General features: G+C 38.5%; 2 protein-coding genes across 2 annotated transcripts in view; one reads left to right on the forward strand and one right to left on the reverse strand.

Moving 5' to 3' along the window:
• LOC136237050 (cilia- and flagella-associated protein 43-like) overlaps positions 1-20,122 on the reverse strand; it is a 33,236-nt gene that overhangs the window by 4,347 nt on the left and 8,767 nt on the right. Inside the window, exons 14-23 of the mRNA XM_066027314.1 lie at positions 10,469-10,644; positions 10,290-10,421; positions 9,423-9,550; positions 9,248-9,379; positions 9,068-9,194; positions 8,894-9,019; positions 8,745-8,849; positions 2,002-2,118; positions 1,708-1,953; positions 783-939 (exon numbers count right to left, since the gene is read on the reverse strand). Coding sequence (XP_065883386.1) covers positions 783-939; positions 1,708-1,953; positions 2,002-2,118; positions 8,745-8,849; positions 8,894-9,019; positions 9,068-9,194; positions 9,248-9,379; positions 9,423-9,550; positions 10,290-10,421; positions 10,469-10,644 — 1,446 coding nt within the window. The remainder of the gene's footprint in view (positions 1-782; positions 940-1,707; positions 1,954-2,001; positions 2,119-8,744; positions 8,850-8,893; positions 9,020-9,067; positions 9,195-9,247; positions 9,380-9,422; positions 9,551-10,289; positions 10,422-10,468; positions 10,645-20,122) is intronic.
• Positions 10,707-13,968, forward strand: LOC136237057 (uncharacterized). Its single transcript, XM_066027326.1, has 2 exons — positions 10,707-10,937; positions 12,360-13,968. Exons 1-2 carry the CDS (start codon positions 10,853-10,855, stop codon positions 13,784-13,786), a joined length of 1,512 nt encoding a protein of 503 aa, XP_065883398.1. The 5' UTR covers positions 10,707-10,852; the 3' UTR covers positions 13,787-13,968.

A 20,122-nucleotide genomic window follows, 5' to 3' on the forward strand; every position in this document is an offset into this window, starting at 1 on the left:
AGTTAATATAGCTGCCATGTTGTTCCTTGGAGGTGCAGTATTCTAGTGAGGAGGTTTCTGACTGTGTTCAGAGTTGGGGGTAACTAGTTACTTTTGTAACTAAGTTATGCAACTGATTACTTTTAAAGTAACTAGTAATATAACTAGTTACTTGCTTAGTAACTTGTAACTAGGAGTAATTGTCTGAAAAGTAACTAAGTTACAATAGTAACTAGTTACATTGTAACTATAATTAATTATGCTTTTAAAGCAAGAGCACTTCAATGTTTGTGTCACATGTTACAGCCACATTAAGTAGACAGATTCTGTGTACTGTTCTCTATGATTCAGCTTGAGTAACAGACATAGCAATAATTAGAACTGACCTGAAATAGCCACAGAATTGTTATTTTAAGTGCACTTATGTATTGCATCCCTTACTGATGCATATTTGAGCAAAATTCATGTTAAAAAGCTAAAAACAAGTCATAATTTATACTATGAAAGTAACTAGTAACTAGAGTACTTAGTTACCTTTTGAAAAGTAACTATAACTGTAACTAAGTTACATGGGATAAAAGTAACACGTAACTAGTAACTAGTTACTTTTCTGAAGTAATTATCCCAACTCTGACTGTGTTAACGGATAAAATATGTACATGCTAAACATCTAATGATCCCCATGTGTTGTAATGTAGCTAATAATAACCACGTGATATACCAAGTAAGGTAATATTTTCAGTAAAATGATCACAGTGTTACTGCCCTTTTCTAATAGAGACCACCCCTTGACCAATGATTACCAGGCTCATGTATCTTCTCATCAGTCAACTTGAGATCATTGATGATCTTCTTGATCCGTACATTCTTTTCACGAATGTGTTGTATTTCTGTTTCCTTGGCATGAAATACCTCCTCAAACTCTTGGTTAAACCTCTCCTTAATCCGATACACACAATCCTATACAACAAAGATAACATAAACTATAGCACTGGTACCTGCCTTATGTGCAGGACTTTAGATACACTACTTATACTGAGGTAACCTGGCAACTAAAACTGAAACTAAGTGTTAACCAATATTTCCAGATAAACCATATGGTTGGTGGTAAATACCTTTGTCTTCTGTGATTGCCTATATAACTGGTAAAGATGATAATGAATACTGCCCAGCCCTAAGGCAAATTTCCACTGTGGGTAGCCCTGGGTACACAGTGAGAGAAAAAACGAGTAGTTGAAAATGGTCAAACAAGGAGATAGATGTGGGTATTCACATTTTTTTATACCTAACATTGTTCTATACAGTGGTCTGCATTTCCAGACTCAGACATTGTCTTCACACAGCACTTATCCATATAGAAGTGATAGGCTGACAAGCTACAGAGCATATACTATTGTACACATGCTCTAGAAATTTAATGGAGAGTGATATAATCATAGAGAATTGGGTGTTTGCAGACCAGATACAGGAACTCACAGCTTTCAGTATAAGATGAAAGCACTTATATCTAAGTGATGAGACTGCTGGCCTTTACATATATAAGTGCTCACCCTAAGCTAAACACCACACACTCATGTGGTTTGCAGATAAACAATAGCCATTAGCTTCATTATGGTGATGAGTGTTGGGCCCAATAAATGTTTCAATATGTGTCAACTGGTGAAATTGTTTGGTGCCAAAAGAACACAAACAGATGGTTAGACAGTTTTATCATATAGTGGGTTAAACCTGTAGCAATATCAGCTGATGTTTTTTCCTCTGGCTGGAGTGCAACTGAAACTGATCATACAACCAGGAATTCTCTCCTCCATAATTGCTTCCTCTGCTACCCACAAATGCCTCAGGGTCCATGTCTCCTTCATCTTCTTGATGAGCAAGGTCCATGACATCACCACCAAGGTCATCATCACCATATTCATCATCAATCTTGAGTTGTAGAGATGTCTGTATTTTAGGAATATACATCACCCTAGCCTGTTAACATTGATATGATGGTTAGTACTCTTCTGATCTGAATATTACCTTGTCTTCTGCCATTTCTGTCTTCCTTAGTTGAATAATTCGATTAAGCTGTTGAACCATTTCTTTTGGCCTCTTCTGTAGTGGATAATTGCTGACCTCTATACGCAACTGGAATGCCTAGAAGTAGACAGAACTATATGACAGATAGTTAGATTATTCAGTCTTATTGAATTCTGCTGGATACAAAACAGTTTTATCAAACAATGTACCACTTTGCGTGGGCAGTTCAAAGGTGCCGTGACTGCTATAATTCGTATATAGCACTGCTGCACTAACTGCAGCGAGTGCATTATAACTTATAATGCACTGACTGCAGTGCAATATATTATATTGCACTGGCTGCGGTTTTGTGCTACATTGCACAAGTACTCGTGGCTAAGGCCGCTACAACACTTCATCTAATAGGTGGCAAGACGCTACACTGTTTACTCGAATTCTTATATAGCCTAACATGCGAAATTCGATTGTGGGGCCATACAGGGAACATCACTACTACATTATATATGCGATCTAAAAGCAGTCAATGGCAATCAAAGAGGTAAAAACAGCAGGTAAAACTCTATTTACATACATATATATCAGGACACACGGTAGTGTGTTGTGCGATCCAAGAAGCTGGCGCACAACACCCATGAGTATATTGACAGGAAGACCAAAAATGCAATTTTCACACCTCCGTAGCTCTGTGCTTCCTTGATGAAACAAGATGATTTTTGCTGTGGACACGCCCTCCAACTTCAGTACTCCACATTCCAAATTTGAGTGAAATCGCTTCAAGCGTTCCCGAGATATGCGACTTCAAAAATTGACTTAGTTTCTTTGTTTTTGTTTTTTTTCTTCTTATATTTCTTCCTCTTTTCGCACACTTACAAAAAACTGCTATAAAATATGAACGCAATATCCGATTGTCTTGAAATTTGGCACACAGAAGGGGGGGTATAAAGGCGCATCTCTGTACCAACTTTGGCTGAAATACAATAAACAGGCAAAGAGTTATTAGCGACTATTCACGAAAAATAACACCAATATGTTGTCATGTCTACAGGGTAAACTGCTCATGGGAAGAAGCTAAAAATCAGTGGGTGAATAGGTTAACTATTGAACCTCAAACCTTTTGTGGTTTGAAAGAGATTGAACTAAAAAATAGGAAGATACAACGAAAAAACCAACAGTGTGTAACAATTATGCAATCGAGATTAGCTAATAAAAAACGACTACTTTCCATGCCTACCAGAAAAACCGTTTGGAGTAATGCTTTGAAATTCGCTGTACAGATGGAGTAATCATCTTAGAAAGGCTCTTAAATGGTGTAGAAGAATCAGACTTAAAGCCACGGAGTCATAACATGAAATCCAACTTGGTGTAGCAAGTGCGAGATCGAGATACTCTAATAGAGCAGTCATTCTAATAGAGCAATCACCCTGAAAAGAATTCAAGAGATCAGCTAGAAACTAGTAACCTGTAGAGAGTTCAGCTACAAACAATTCACCCTGTAGAGATATCAGCTAGAAGAAGTTACCTTGTAGGGAGTTCAACTACGTAGTTCAGCTAGAAAAAGTCACCTTGTAGAGAGTTCAGCTACAAAGAAACCACCATGTAGAGAGTTCAGCTACAAACAAATCGCCCTGTAGAGGGATCAGCTAGAAGAAGTTACCTTGTAGAGAGTTCAGCTACAAAGAAACCATCATGTAGAAAGTTCAGCTACAAACAAATCACCCTGTAGAAAGATCAGCTAGAAGAAGTCACCTTGTAGAGAGTTCAGCTATTAACTAGTGACCCTGTAGAGACATCAGCTGGAAGAAGTTACTTTATAGAGAGTTCAGCTACAAAGAAACCATCATGTGGAGAGTTCAGCTGCAAACAAATCACCTGTAAAGAGTTCAGCTACAAACAAATCACAGAGATCAGCTAGAAGAAGTTACCTTGTAGAGAGTTCAGCTACAAAGAAAACATATGTAGAGAGTTCAGCTGCAAACAAATCACCTGTACAGAATTCAGCTACAAACAAGTGATCCTGTACAGAGATCAACTAGAAGAAGTTACCTTGTAGAGAGTTCAGCTACAAACAAATCACCCTGTAGAGAGATCAGCTAGAAGAAGCCACCTTGTAGAGAGTTCAGCTAAAAAGAAATCAACATGCATAGAGTTTAGCTGCAAAAAAATTACCCTGTAGAGAGTTCAGCTAGAAACAAGTGATCCTGTAGAGAGATCAACTAGAAGAAGTTACCTTGTAGAGAGTTCAGCTGCAAACAAATCACCCTGTAGAAAGATCAGCTAGAAGGACTCATCTTGTAGAGTGTTCAGTTATAAAGAAACCACCATGTCGAGTTCTGTAATAAATATATGTATTATATATATATATAATTTGTACATTTACTGATAAAATCAGAAATATTTAAAGTATTTAACATCTGCTTCATCTTTTCTTCTTCCTGTGGTAAAGAAAAAAAGATAGGTTAAAAAAAGTCCCAAAGTTGGCTTAGCTTTGGGATATACAAATACAAAAAGAAGTGAAATCTAATCCAAAACAGCCAAGCTGTAAAAAAAGAGTGCTGCCCTCAAAAAGGCTATGGTGAAAAAAGATGTGAAATCCAAGGTGGCGGCCAAGAAATGGCTGTGATGGTAGGTTAATGGTAAAAATTTTAATAACAACAATTTAGGTGAATTTAGCAGCACCAAAATTCACCTAAATTGTTGTTATTAAAATTTTTACCATTAACCTACCATCACAGCCATTTCTTGGCTGCCACCTTGGATTTCACATCTTTTTTCACCATAGCCTTTTTGAGGGCCACTCTCTTTTTTTACAACTTGGCTGTTTTGGATTAGATTTATATAAACGTAGTTAAATACTTTACTACAATCACATGGCAATGCCACAATCGATTATTATGGTATTAGAATAATATTATTTTTAAAAGCGATTTGTCAAGGTGGAAGCTTTGATCAAACTATGGTCAAGGCCATGCTTGATACGTAATAATGTTGTTAGTTTTAGAGCGCCACAATCGATATCGGCATTCTACCTTATAAATGAAATGTAACTGCAGTGTTGGATCTTTCCACCTATTAGGTGAGAGGTACATAACAGTTATACAACGTGCACTTGTGCTCTGCCTGTATAAATACACTCGTGTCCGTTGTATAACTATATAGTATGGTAGTATCATTAAAGTAGGGATCGCCTCAAAAATTTTGTACGCCACCCAAAATTCCACCTTTAAAATCATCCTAGAGACACCTTATGCGACGAAAATCACCTTTACGGAATAGTACTAGTCCATATAATACAAGTATAAGAAAAAATTGGGAATTTTAAATTAGATTAGGGACAATGTATAATGCTGCAATAAAAAGTACTGAAACAAGCTGGATCGGAGTAGTACGTAATGTCCAAATACTGTAAAACAATAAGAAGTGAATATCCCTACTGTGCATTGAGTGTAGCACAGTACGGATATTCACTTCTTATTGTTTTACAGTATTTGGACATTACGTACTACTCCGATCCAGCTTGTTTCAGTACTTTTTATTGCAGCATTATACATTGTCCCTAATCTAATTTAAAATTCCCAATTTTTTCTTATACTTGTTTGTGAAGTTTTCTTGCAAGCTCATGACCACTAAATATCTGCTGAGTTATATACTCACAGCATTATTATACTAGATTATGACTCATACAATAACAGCTGATCAGTGGGCATGGCTCTACATAAGCCTGCAGACAATAATGGACGTAGATTCGTCCATATCTACATGGGCGTGGCTACCATATGTCTACAGACAGTAATTTACGTAAGTGGGCGTGGCTCACGAAAGAAGCAGAGCTACGCTATGACGTGTGGTAACACATCCACATTTAATTTAGCACATAGGGTCAGACCTGAATAATCTGTAAAGCAGGACCTGGATGATCTGACTCGGTTTAACATTGTTACCAATTAAACTATATTAATTTTATTGACTTACACATTGCTATATAGTTCGCCGTGAGTTGCTCTCTCTGATCGATATCAACAGCGAGTCTGACGTACGCATGTGTTTTTGGTACAACCGGCGACCACGAGTATTCGAATAGTTTGATGCAATATACACTGGTATGGAAGCCGTACTGTAGTCTATTAACATTCAGCGGTAGAACCTTGACTGATGGCCATGGTAAAGAAGGATAAAAGGTAAGACAATAGCGCAAGCATTGTACGTTTATCAATATACCAAAGGTTTTTTCTTAAGCTATCTAGAAACGTTTCTGCGAAAGAATTAGGGCTGTAGCTGTAGCCAGTTTTCCGCTACGCTTGACTGAAGGCATCAGGCAGGTAGGCAGGCAGTAGAAAATTCCATTGACTAAATTTAAAAAAAAATTCTGTAGCAACTTGATGGAAACGTTTCGGGTCGATCTGAAGACACTTTTGGACTTGGTTTTACCCAACCAATACTGTCATGTCGTTGTGAGGAAAAATCGCGGCAGGTTTTTGGGTTATATTATATCATGGATCGCCCCCACACCTTCGATGTCCCTAATATACAGTACTATCGTACTGTATGATATAATACAGCATTAAATATAACAAAATACTTACAGGTGGCCAGATATAGAATTTAAATTTTAAAAAATCGCCAAAACTCACTGCTTCACTGACCACAGACGCAAGGCTAGAGACCAAACGAAGCAGTGCATGGCCACCAATTTATGCCACAATAACAAACTCACCAGTGGGGTGTGCCTTTTGGAGTTCCGACAAATGTAGGCTCTCTGTGCCTTGTCTGTTCTTTTATCTTCAATCAGGCTGCTTGTCTTCTTCATCCAATGAAACCATAATGAGGCATTAATTTTCTGTATCAACACTTTCTTTCAGCAGCATATTTAGATGCCACAGAATAGCCTAGTTGCATGTAAGGCCTTAGAAATACAATCAGCATTAATTGCTTATTGCACAACCACTGGATGCTGTGGATGCCCATAAAAATGTATTGAAGCTATTGGGAAAACGATGATAACCTACAGTAAAACTTCTGTTACTTACAAAGTATACCGTATGTTCCATTTTTTGTACAAGGAAAGAATCTACATTAATTTCTCTGTCGTTCGGTGGTCAGTTATAGGGCGTTGAAGTTAGAAAAGTTACCAGACAAATTTTTTCACAGCTGATATTCATAAGTTCAGAGTTAGAAAATCATTCAAGAATGCCAACAAATCTTAACAATAAGCTTTGTATATAATGAATCGCTTTGCAGGAAAGCGCTGAATTGACATAACAGCCAACTAAGTTAGTTGACAGGGTGTTCAGTGAGCCAAGATACATTGTCCTGGTAATTGTAACACTTGTACTTGTATTGTACCTGTGGTAGACTGCGAAAACAAGCAGCTGCCCATGTATTTCGTCTATGAAAAACATTTTCATCACTAATTCCACAATTTATTGGCTCATAACTCGTTATTGGCTTAGTATATTTACAGCAGACAAACATCACCGGGTGTAGAAATCAATGTAGTTTCCAGTCTGCTTAAAAACTCGGATACCTCCTTTAAATTCAAGGTGACAATAGATTTTTTATCCGTGGGCATCTGATTCCAATGGTTTCTGTCCATTATTATGCCTAACCACAGCATCCAGTGGTAGTGCAAACGCAATTAAAAGATCAATTAAAATACTTTCCCTCACATGCAACTGGACTATTATTTCAGAGCTGGATTTCAGAACTGCTTTAGTCCCAGCGCTACTATAAGAGGTATACTAGCTAGATATCTGCAACTTCGTGATTGGGAGGGAGGTATAAACAATGAACCTGGTGACAGGGGATTCAAGGACCCAGTGGAGACACAACTTTTCACATACATCACAATGTTTATATACATTGTGTACTTCTAAAGATTGAGATACTCTAATAGAGCAGTCACAGTATTAGAGCAGTGTGTAGCGAGCTATGTAAGGATTTTATGTAGTTTATCAGCTATAAATGGGTAGCTGGTGAGGTGGGCAACTATTGTCAGATGGCTGTGACCTTATTTTTTTTTTTTTTTTTGGTCTCACCTTACCAAACCAGAGACGATGTAGTGCCTCATTTCCATAAGTCTGGGTCAGCCCAGCTCCCCCTCATATAAACTACTTCCTCCACCCCTGTAACAAGTGCCTCTGAAAATTGTGCTGTACAAAGAGCACACTAGCCTATTATGTCCCTAGTCAATAAAGTTCAGTGCATATGAAAATGGCTTCAGTGAAGCAATTACTGCAAGGTACACCAACAGCAGACTTTGTGCTATGTAGCACATGAAGGCAACAATCTGTTAGAAACAAACCCTTGATTAATACCACATTTGAAGAATGAGTGGCCTACGAGATACTTATAATTTCTACTAGGAACCGTCATTATGACAAGACAGAGAAAGAGTGATCTGTATAGACCATTTGAGACCAGCCACTGTGACTTGCAAAGAGTGCAAGGATAGAATGTATAAACACTGTGAAATATTGCCAAAACGTAGGGTTCCCATGGGTCTTTGGGTCTCTGGTCCCTGGGTCCACTATTTATACCTACCCATGTGTAACACAATCACATGTTTACCATGTGCAGCAGGTCTCCAGTCAGATCATTATAGTGATATCAGTGTTATTAGTACATTTGATACTCTATTAGTTACTTTCAAGTGGCTGATTGTCATGGAGAAATGTACCTAATTTGTAAACAATTCACTAATGATGTTTAGAAGTAGGATAAACTGTGTAATGAGGTCTATAGCAAACCTTCAACACTTTCCCTTTAACGGTCATGGAGTCCCAGCATTCCTCCTTGATTAGCTCACGCAGGTACATCTCAGCCAATATCTCCATGTTCACCTCTACTCGTACCTAATAGAAAATTTTAAAGCAGTGTTTTGCATCACCTCAATTACTTTGGCAATCAGCTCTGCTTCCTCAGCTTGATGTTTCTGGTGTTCTTCTAAGTCTAAGATGAACTCTGACCTCTCCAACTTCTCAATGTCAGGTAGAGTTTCATTTGTTTTGATCAAGTTTAACACCTATCATATCAAGTGGTAGATACATACACACATTGTTTTGTAGTGTACTTTGTCTCGGAGTTGTTGAATCTCTTTCCTTAGTGTCTCCTTGACTGCTGCATATTTCTTATCATCTTCTCTCTTTGCTTCCTCAATGATCATCTCCAGCCAGGTGTTCTCAGCTGACTCATTATTCCTATAAATCACTTACTGGCATAGACAATTAGCTAAACACACAGTATGAATTACTTTGTAGTGGTGATAGTTGGAATAGTAGCCAGGGCTTCATTTTGTTTCTCAATCAATGGACCAAGTGCTGATAATTTCTTTTGAGCAAATTCAGCAGCTGCCAGACCTTTAGATGCCCCATGTGTACTAAAACTACAGACAACCACAATCATCCTGCTAGCTACAATGGCTATACCTCCATTCCCAGCAAGTTATGGTCGTACTATCACCAATTGTGATCACTCTATGTCCGTCAGTTGAGAAGCAACAAAAGTGGCAGCCACCAGTTCTGTAGTGGTGTGGGGTGACTGACACACAACGATCCTATAACACACACGTCACACAAACATCACAAATAGTACACTATAACACACATACACACTACAATGGATACATACATGCACACACACTACAACACACACACTGTAACACACACACACTATCACACACTCACTATCACACACACACACACACACACACACACACACACACACACACACACACGCGCACACACGTACACTACAACAAACATACACACATGTACACACACACACAGAGAGAAAGCAAAGCGTGCTAGCACAGTCACGCCTATCCAATGAACCGGCACTGGGACACTCAGGTGCTATGAGTCAGCACAGGAAAATCCTCCTGGGGCAGGACTAGTAACCCGCAGGAGGACTGTACCATGTCCCACAGGTGAAGGTGTGGGCACCTGAAGTACCACCTGGTCCTTCACTCATTGTGTGTGACATGGGACAGTTGGAATTTGCTTCCCTAGTTAACACCAGGTACCCATTGATGTTATAGCAGGGTGGACTGCTTCCCCAGTTGACACCAGGTCATCATTTAAATTACTGGAGTAATGTGAGTAAATTAAGCTTCTTGCTTAAAGAAACAACAACAATAGTAATTGAACATAACCATGGAACCTTTGAATTACCAGGTTGATGCCCTAGCCACTTGGCTATGCAGCATACACTACACTACACTACACTACACCACACATATACACACACACCACACATACACTACACAATATAATACTAATGGTAAAAAAACGTACCAGTGTGGTGACTAGTCTGAGCATGACCACTCCATCTGGAGCAGAGGACATCAACCATTTCTGATGAGGTGACAATATTAAGTTTCCTCCCTTTAGCTCATGTCCAGGGTGGACACTTTCAGCACACAACTCCTAGTATATCATAACATTACTACAATAGTGATGTGATCATGTGATACCTGTTGATTATCAGATGGTATAGTAAACTTGGCTAGTTCCTTAGTGTTGGCTAATAGTCCATATCCAACACTAGCTGGAGCCAGTACAAATGTGGTGAGTAGATCTGTTAGTGTAATGATCCTCTTGTTGATAATGTCATCAGTAAACAACTTAGTGTGGTCTCCATAGCAATCACCTAGGTCATGATGATATCAGACAACATGCCATAAATTGACACCAGACCACAAAATTATGATTAGTTGGCCACAAACTATTCTATTGTGTTAGCTGTCTTTGTTCTGGCTGGTTGCCCGTACATAGGGCCTGCTAGAACTGTGTAGTCGTAGTTTAGTTACTTTCTAATCAGATAGGTTTGTTCCTGGAGCACAGGAAAGACAAGGAAGATGATTTTGCTTGTAACAGTTTTGTTTTTTGGGCTTGTCACTGCTCAACCCCTAGGGGTAACTGATGTCTTTGTGAGCAGTGGAGGTAAGAGACAATATTGTCTGCATGCAGTGGAGGGGACCTATGTGTTTGTACACCTAAGGGGACATGTATAATAGTGAAGAATAAAGATAGCTAGTCAGTGTGCTCATGTGCACCATGAAGAATCCAGACTAAAACACTGTTAGCACAAGGAATAATGGAATTTTTGGCTCAACTAAACAAGCTGCAGGCGGTGCAAGAACTCAATTCAGAATATCTTAAGAGGACTTCTAAGGGGAATGCATTTTATAGTTGGAAGGAAAAAAACTGCATTATTTGTCCAGAGAGACTAAGTATTTTGTAACTCAGACAACTACATGTTTTCTGTGCTTTCATATCAATGAGGTAGTTATAGGTAATCCAGGGATCAAACTGCAACAAAGTGATCAAGGATCCAATTAAAATTACATCAACTGACCTCTAAACCTATGTATGCTTGTAATTTATTAAGCCAATAGACAATATGCACACTTTATTACTTGAACGAAAAATGATCAATTAAGCGTAGACAGCGCAAAACTCAATGGTAACTTAAAAGCGGAAGTCCCATACAAAAGTATGGAAAGCAAATGCGGCTCGAGCAATACCTCACCACTCGAGCAAAGAACAGGCCATCTCGCTTGCCATACACTTCTTTTGGTGCAAGCGAGATGGCCTGTCCTTTGCTCGAGTGGTGAGGTATTGCTCGAGCCGCATTTGCTTCCCATACTTTTGTATGGGACTTCCGCTTTTAAGTTACCGTCGAGTTTTGCACTGTCTACGCTTAATTGATCATTTTTCGTTCGAGTAATAAAGTGTGCATGTCGTCTATATAACAAAGCCTTGAGTCAAGAGGGACACACCCCTTTCTACACAGAGGTGTGTAAGTCATTCCTACTGGCCTCGAGGACAGTTATTAACAATGTTTTCACAGTGACTGTTTCACAAGCCAGCACAAACAAATGAAGGCTGCTTTGAACTTTCTGTCAGGTAAACTTCCTGAGATGTTTTCTCAGATTTGGTATTTTTGAATTTTCTGAAACCAATTTTAGGCAGTCAGCCTTTAGCTGGCTTGGATTTTAACTAGCAATCAAAGTAAATATTGCTAATCAAACTTCTTGATCCAAGCAATCAAGGTAAATATTGCCAATCAAACTTCTTGATCCAAGCAATCAAGGTAAATATTGCCAATCAAACTTCTTGATCCAGGCTTTTGAATGGATGTACACACACTATTGGCTTCTATTAGTTAACCTACTATAGTTTGCAAGTCTGTAAACTGAGTTACAAGTAAAGAAAATAAAGCAATTTAAGTGCCACTAAAATGAATTAATACTACCAAGCTGAAAAGTGAGTTTTGGGTAATACTTTAGGGCAAGAAAGTGCATGATCCCTACTATACAGCACTACCATACTGTATGATAAGTATTTCCTTTTCTTTCAAAGGTGATCATCCATTTGAAGTTCAAGTGGTGTCTCATATTGATAATGGTGGGATACTTGGTAATGTGTTCATGGCACAACGACGCTCTAATGATCACACTAAATTGTCTGCTATGTTTGAAGGATTACAAGATGCACCAGGGGATTCTTATGGACTATATATTTTAGACTATCCAACAAATCGTGATGCTCAAAATCCCTGTGATGATCTTGGTGACATTTATGATCCTGATGGTAATCTAGGGACATCTAATTACACTGAACGTTGTCGAGCTGATCATACACAATGTGCTATTGGAGATTTAGCAACCAGGCATGGTGGTTTTAATGCCACTGATGAATTCATTGACTTTGGTAGAGATTTCAACCTCCCAACTTCCGGACCAAGAAGTGTTGTTGGACGTAGTATAGTGGTCAGAAGGCTTGATGGTGATGATAGTAACTTGGCTTGTTCTAATATTGAAGTACCTACACAATCTCGAGTATTGCGTGGACGGTTTTCGACTGTAATGAGTGGAGATGTCTTTATAATATTACCTCGGTATGATTACGTTGACTACACTAAAAACGAAAAGACACTTATCATTGTAGACTTGGAGCGTATTGATGGTGGGCCACCCAATACAAATATGCATGGATGGCAGATACAACGTGGTTATGCTGACTCTGGAAACGAGTGTGACAAATTAGATCCTATTTTAGGTCAGCGAACAGTGAGAGTAGGAGATGATACATGTTCAGAATCAAATCATCGCACCTGTCCCTTGGGTGACCTCACGGCCAAGTGTGGGACACTTTCTGTGGTCAATAATCGTATGAGAGCTTTCTGTACTGACAACCAATTGGGACTAGTTTCCTTTAGCACTTTGGACCGGGCAGTTCTCAGTATTTTAGCACCACTAAGCAATCGCATAATGGAGTGTGTTCAATTGGAAGAACAACGTCCTTCTGGAGTTATTATCAACTTTCGTAACTTGCGTACTCAGCCTGCTGTATTTGTTCATGTCGTCTTCTCTCAGTTAACACAATTTGATCCAATTTATTATCGCACGTACATAATAAGATTGAATGGAGATGCAGACAACCTCATCGTCTACGATGGTGATAATCCTGACCTCACCACTTGTACTAACCTTGGAGATGTACTTGGAGGAATGAGTACTGTAGCTAACCCCAGAACCAGTGATCAATATCCGGCAGGTGAGCTTGGTCCAAAGATTGGTGGCTTAATGGGGAAAAGGGAATCACGTACTCACGGGCTTACTTCATCAATCCCAATAAGTGACATCATTGGTAGACCAGTGGCATTAACTCGATCAGATGGAACCATTTGGGGATGTGGTGAAGTACAGAATTACTACAATGCACCATACATGCCACCAGATGACGTTGTCGACTACTTGGATATTTGGAAGGGTCCTTCACAATAAGAGACATGTGTGATTTAACACTCCGACACAAGATATTGTAATTAGAGTAAATAGTTGTACAGTTTGTACTTATTACAGTACTCATTCCAGTTCCACAACACATTATGTTATCATTTGTATGCCTCTTAACAGTTTCTGAACATTTTTTGTAAATATTATAAAAAATTAGTATTAATCCCAAATGAGTTTACAGATGTTACGATAACTCATAGCACTTGTGGCTGGTGAGATAGACAAAGTAGAGATGAAACATTCATCACTTGTTTATAGTGTTCATCTTGTTACCAAAAATGCTGCAGCTTTCAGCAAATGTCTACATGGTAACCCTTCGAATCCCATAAGCCTATATTTAGGTTTTGGATGAATTAATTTTGTGTACAATGAAATGTAGTACAAGTGTTATTCCTCTGCTGTACTACAATAGTTAGTTAGTTTTATGGATGAACTGAAAACTTATTTAATGCATGTAAACAATTTTACATAGCACATCGATAAAAAGTACTGAAACAAGCTGGAGTAGTGCACGATATTAAATCACAGTAAAACAATAAGAAGTGTTATATCCCTACCGTACATTTCCATTATGGTATCTTGAGCACAGTAGGGATATAACACTTCTTATTGTTTTACTGTGATTTAGTATCGTGCACTACTCCAGCTTGTTTCAGTGCTTTTTATCAATGTGCTATGGACCCATAGCCTTAGCCATTATAGAGTTACACTTGTCTGAAGGCATCAGTCAGTCAGTTACTCAGTCAGTAGAAAATTCCATTAAATAATTAAAAAAAAATTCCGTAGCAACTTGTTGAAAGCGTTTTGGGTCGATCTGAAAGCTTGTTTGGGCTTAGTTTTACCTAACCAATACTGCCTCATCATCGTCAAGGAAAACTGAGGCTGGTTTTTGGGTGATGTTATCCTGTGGACCACGCCTATTCTTTTGTGGTCCCTACTATACAGTACTATCGTACTGTATGATAAATAAAGATTTTTGGATATAGTGACATCCCATATTTGACCTTTGGTGACTGTAATGGTCACTGAACATTGGTCCTATTATATCTCCTTTAAACCTCAAACATCTGCCAAGAAATGGCTCAGACCAAGGTTTCAACAGTGTTATGCAAGCAATCACATTAGCAATGAGGCTTAAATATAATCATTACTGTGGTTGACCACCAGTTCCTGTCATTTGCAAATGAATATAATCATGTTTCGTAAACACACACCATCACAGCATTTAACAAGATCGCTGCATGCTATTATTACAAGTCTCCACACAAAAATGAACTAGTTGCTGGTTTTTCAAGATATGATTGTTGAATTTTGGATGGGCAAGCAGTAGTAAATAAGCTGCAATTGTGTGGAAGCCAATTTTTAATATTTGCTTCTGGGCAGTGGCAAATTTTAAAAAACCCTGTTTCAAATCTTTGTGTGACATGGGTAGAATTAACACATGAACTAAAGACTGGTAGGAAAAGTAGCTCCACACACAATGATAGATAATCAGGTAAATAGTGTCTAAGCCCCATAGCGCCAAGTGTGCAGGAAGAGTTCACTGTAAAGGGCTAAATTTATAACTTGCGCTACGTGCATCCCAGAGAACTGTGGTTTGTTGTAACAGTAAAGAACAAACTGCTTCATAAATTTGTTAGTTCAATGCACTTCATGAAGATAGCTTGCTTGTTTTAGGCCCTGTAGATTTCATGAAGCCATATGGAAACTGTTCCCAGCCACCTTAATTTGTTACAGTATAAATATCATTGCAGCCATTTATTGGCCGCCACATTTGATATCACATCTTTTTCATACTAGGGTTGGAAGGCCATGCTCTTTTCACAGCTGGGGTGTTTGGAGGCCTTTGTTTATCTTATTTTTCCTACAGAAGAGCCAGATTTCAAAAGACTTTTGTACTGTTTTTGAAATTTTGTATGATTTTACTTCATACTAGTGACTGAATGTCACAGATATCTGGTACATGCGCGTATGGTTGGTTTTCAAGTTGATAATTACATTGTACCTTGACAGTTACCTGACATGTGTAAGAAATTCAACTATAAGCAGTTTAGCTGGTAGACGTGACAACAAATTGCAGCAAGGCAGACTGTTTTATTACATTATCTCCATCGTATGACTCTTTTGGTAAGCGTGAATAAACACCTTATAGTTGGTACGTATTCACTTGAGCCCCACCAAATACAGTAATATCAAAAAAGTGAATATGTGTTCACTCCCAATGGTTTTGTACTGGAACAAGCATGTTTTCATGTTGTAAACATGTTTACTGCCATACTAAATGTATGGGATATTTTTAAAACCTCATAACTCACTTGTTCTTACCCTTTTGCTTATTTGATTAACAGTTCCAGCATTTAAAGGGTTTCACAGTGCTACTAAATGTTTGGGCAGCTGGCCCGTGTAACATTAACAAGAAACAAGGGCTCAGGGCTCAGGTGAGGACTCAGGTGAACACAACCAACTATAGTAGTAGACATTTTTAAGTGGTTGAAGATCCATCTTCATTTTGAGACTGTTTCCACTGTAGCGGTTCAAGATCAAGTTATAGCAACCGGAGTCATTCACACTAAAGTTTTGCACATGACTGTTCTAACTCTCGTGTGTGGGTATGTGGTCAGGCAGAGAAACTATTGTCCATCTAGTGGCTGCTTGTCCAGTCTTGGCTTTGACAACTTATCTATAATCTTGTGGCAGCAGTTCTATATACATTCACACTTGTCAAAAGTGTATTCTCAACACATTGTGAGTTGGTATAACCATCATCATCCTCCACCAGTGGTTAAGTCACTACTGATTATACTCATGCTGCTCTAATCACCCAAACATTGTTTTGTTTGATTACCGGCAGCAGCAAATTTGAAGTATTCTGTCCAGAGGACATTAACGTAACATCAAAGGAAGATGAGAAGATAAGTAAACACACTTCCATAGCTGATAAGCCAGTGACCATTACTCCTGCTGGTCTGGGCTCAACTGGAATTATCTCATCAAGATGTTAAGATTTTCTCAAGAGGATTTCAGAGTTTTCAATGAAACTGTTTAGCCATCTCCAGAAAGCTACACTGATTTGAACTGTTCGTCTAATGCAATCATTAAAATTTTAATTTACGAGCTGTCTGTATTATGTTTTATACATGCTTACAGTACAAATGTATGTACATGCAAATTCATTACTGAAATTGTGTAGTAGTATTCTAATAGAGCGCACAAATTTTCTGAGTGCATAGTTGTGAGGTCCCTGAACTGTTTTTTTCTGTACATGTGACTGTTCTATTAGAGTACCTTGATCACATTTGCTTTATATCTCCTTAGAACTAATACTTTCAGTACTTTCAAATCACAAAAGTCCATGCTACAATGGTCAGCCTATCTGCATGCTCATTCTTAAGTTGTTTCAGTCAGTAGTTTACCCTAAAGGGGTGACAAAAATTGCACTTGCAATTTTGGAAAATTGGTTGTAGCTTTAATTTGCTCCACTTCTACCACTGTACACAAATAAGAAGATAAATGTGCTATAATATGCTCTTTATACCCTCCAAATTTGAAAAAAAATCTTGCATGAGTTATGACAATTTTGGAAGTGTTGTGAAAAGAAAATTAACAGCAGAAGAAAAATATGAAGAAAAAAAATGAATTTTGAAGGTGTGTATCTCAATGTGTGTACATATATCACCAGACTGATTTAATTTGAATTTGAAATAGAAGATGTCCTGCCCCAAGGGATTTTTCGCAGAAAAAAAGTGCCATTTCTCTTGAGCTGTTGCTGGCTGATATATAGCAGGCCTGTAGCCAGGGGGGATTTGGGGGGGGGGGGGGGGGGGGGTGTGGTTCTGAAGAATCGCCCTCTTAGAAAAAAGGTCCACAATTTCAGTAAAAAGGTCCAAAATTTCAGTAAAAAGGTCCACAATTTTAGCAAAAAGGTCCATAATTTAACCAAAAAGGTCAACAGTTTTAGTATACAAGTCCAAATTTTCAGGAGCAAAAGTCCATTAGCTACAGTTTACTAGATACCACTAATAAGAATTAAGTGCTCCGAGAAACTCATTCAGTGCTTGTATTAAATGCAACGCAAGATCGAGATACTCTAATAGAGCAGTCAACCACTCTAATAGAACAGTCACAGTTACTTTTAAAGCTACTTAATTTACATGTAGATTGTCTAAACCAAGCTTTCATTAAAATATAATATTTTGGTGAACAAGCCCCTCCATGCAGAGCCCACGAATAGCATTCATGCTTCAACTCCATGCAATTAATGTGTAAATTTCATTGTTTAAGACACCCTTTGTTCTGCTCCACTGCCCCTGTTGATCATGGCAGATTACTCAATCTTTCCCATTCTTATTCACTGTGACATTCCAATATATTATATTTAGACACATACATGTGCTGATGGTATAATTACAGCAGCAATAGAGGCATTTTTCCAAATATCATCCATACAGCTGGTCTTCAGCTTACTAGTTATTTTTATTGACTGAAATTCCACTAAATTCAACCTTTTAGTATATATTTTCAAAAATATTCCTGGGGGGGCATGCCCCCAGACCCCCCTAGTTTCAGCATGTTTTGCATGCTGGGTGCGCACATCATAATATAATCTGAAACATGTCATATAAAAAGTCCACTGTTCTTCTAAAAGAACCTACCCAGATAAAAGTCTGGCTACGGCCCTGTATAGTGGCATAAAAATGGTTCCTGTACAAGCATTATCAAAGTCCTTCTAAAAGTGTATATTACACCTTACCAGTTTTCCTGAGCAGGAAGAAAGTTTTCATGATGGCTATATAGTCCTTCTCAAGACCAAAAAAATATGCACATGCAATTATTACAGTAATAATGAGTTTGATGTGGTGGTTCACTACTACCATGTAGAATAATAGCTATCAAAGTATTTATGATGAAAGCAATGGAGGCTACACATGACCTCACAAGTTGCAAAAAAGGTATGGAATCCGATGAGAACACTTACACAGAAGTTTCGCGCCCATCCCAATTATCTCATCAAAACCTTCGGCAGGCATGACAAGCTTCCAGTTCATCACCACAGATCATCAGTACAGATCATCAGTACAGATCATCAGTACAGATCATCAGTACAGATCATCAGTACAGATCATCAGTACAGATCATCAGTACAGATCATCAGTACAGGTCATCAGTACAGATCATCAGTACAGGTCATCAGTACAGGTCATCAGTACAGATCATCAGTACAGATCATCAGTACAGATCATCAGTACAGATCATCAGTACAGATCATCAGTACAGGTCATCAGTACAGGTCATTACTACAGATCATCAGTACAGGTCATCAGTACAGGTCATCACTACAGATCATCAGTACAGATCATCAGTACAGATCATCAGTACAGGTCATCACTACAGATCATCAGTACAGATCATCAGTACAGATCATCAGTACAGGTCATCACTACAGATCATCAGTACAGATCATCACTACAGATCATCACTACAGATCATCAGTACAGATCATCAGTACAGGTCATCACTACAGATCATCACTACAGATCATCAGTACAGATCATCAGTACAGATCATCACTACAGGTCATCACTACAGATCATCAGTACAGGTCATCAGTACAGGTCATCACTACAGATCATCAGTACAGGTCATCACTACAGGTCATCACTACAGATCATCACTACAGATCATCACTACAGATCATCAGTACAGATCATCAGTACACATCATCACTACAGATCATCAGTACAGATCATCACTACAGGTCATCACTACAGATCATCAGTACAGGTCATCAGTACAGGTCATCACTACAGATCATTACTACAGATCATCAGTACAGGTCATCACTACAGATCATCAGTACAGGTCATCACTACAGGTCATCAGTGCAGGTCATCACTACAGGTCATCACTACAGATCATTACTACAGATCATCACTACAGATCATCAGTACAGGTCATCACTACAGATCATCACTACAGGTCATTACTACAGATCATCAGTACAGATCATCAGTACAGGTCATCACTACAGATCATTACTACAGATCATCAGTACAGATCATCAGTACAGGTCATCACTACAGATCATCACTACAGGTCATTACTACAGATCATCAGTACAGGTCATCACTACAGGTCATCACTACAGATCATCACTACAGGTCATCACTACAGATCATCACTACAGATCATCAGTACAGATCATCAGTACAGGTCATCACTACAGGTCATTACTACAGATCATCAGTACAGATCATCAGTACAGGTCATCACTACAGATCATCACTACAGGTCATTACTACAGATCATCAGTACAGATCATCACTA

This window comes from Dysidea avara, chromosome 10 (assembly GCF_963678975.1).
Source record: "Dysidea avara chromosome 10, odDysAvar1.4, whole genome shotgun sequence".
NCBI classification, from domain to species: domain Eukaryota; kingdom Metazoa; phylum Porifera; class Demospongiae; order Dictyoceratida; family Dysideidae; genus Dysidea; species Dysidea avara.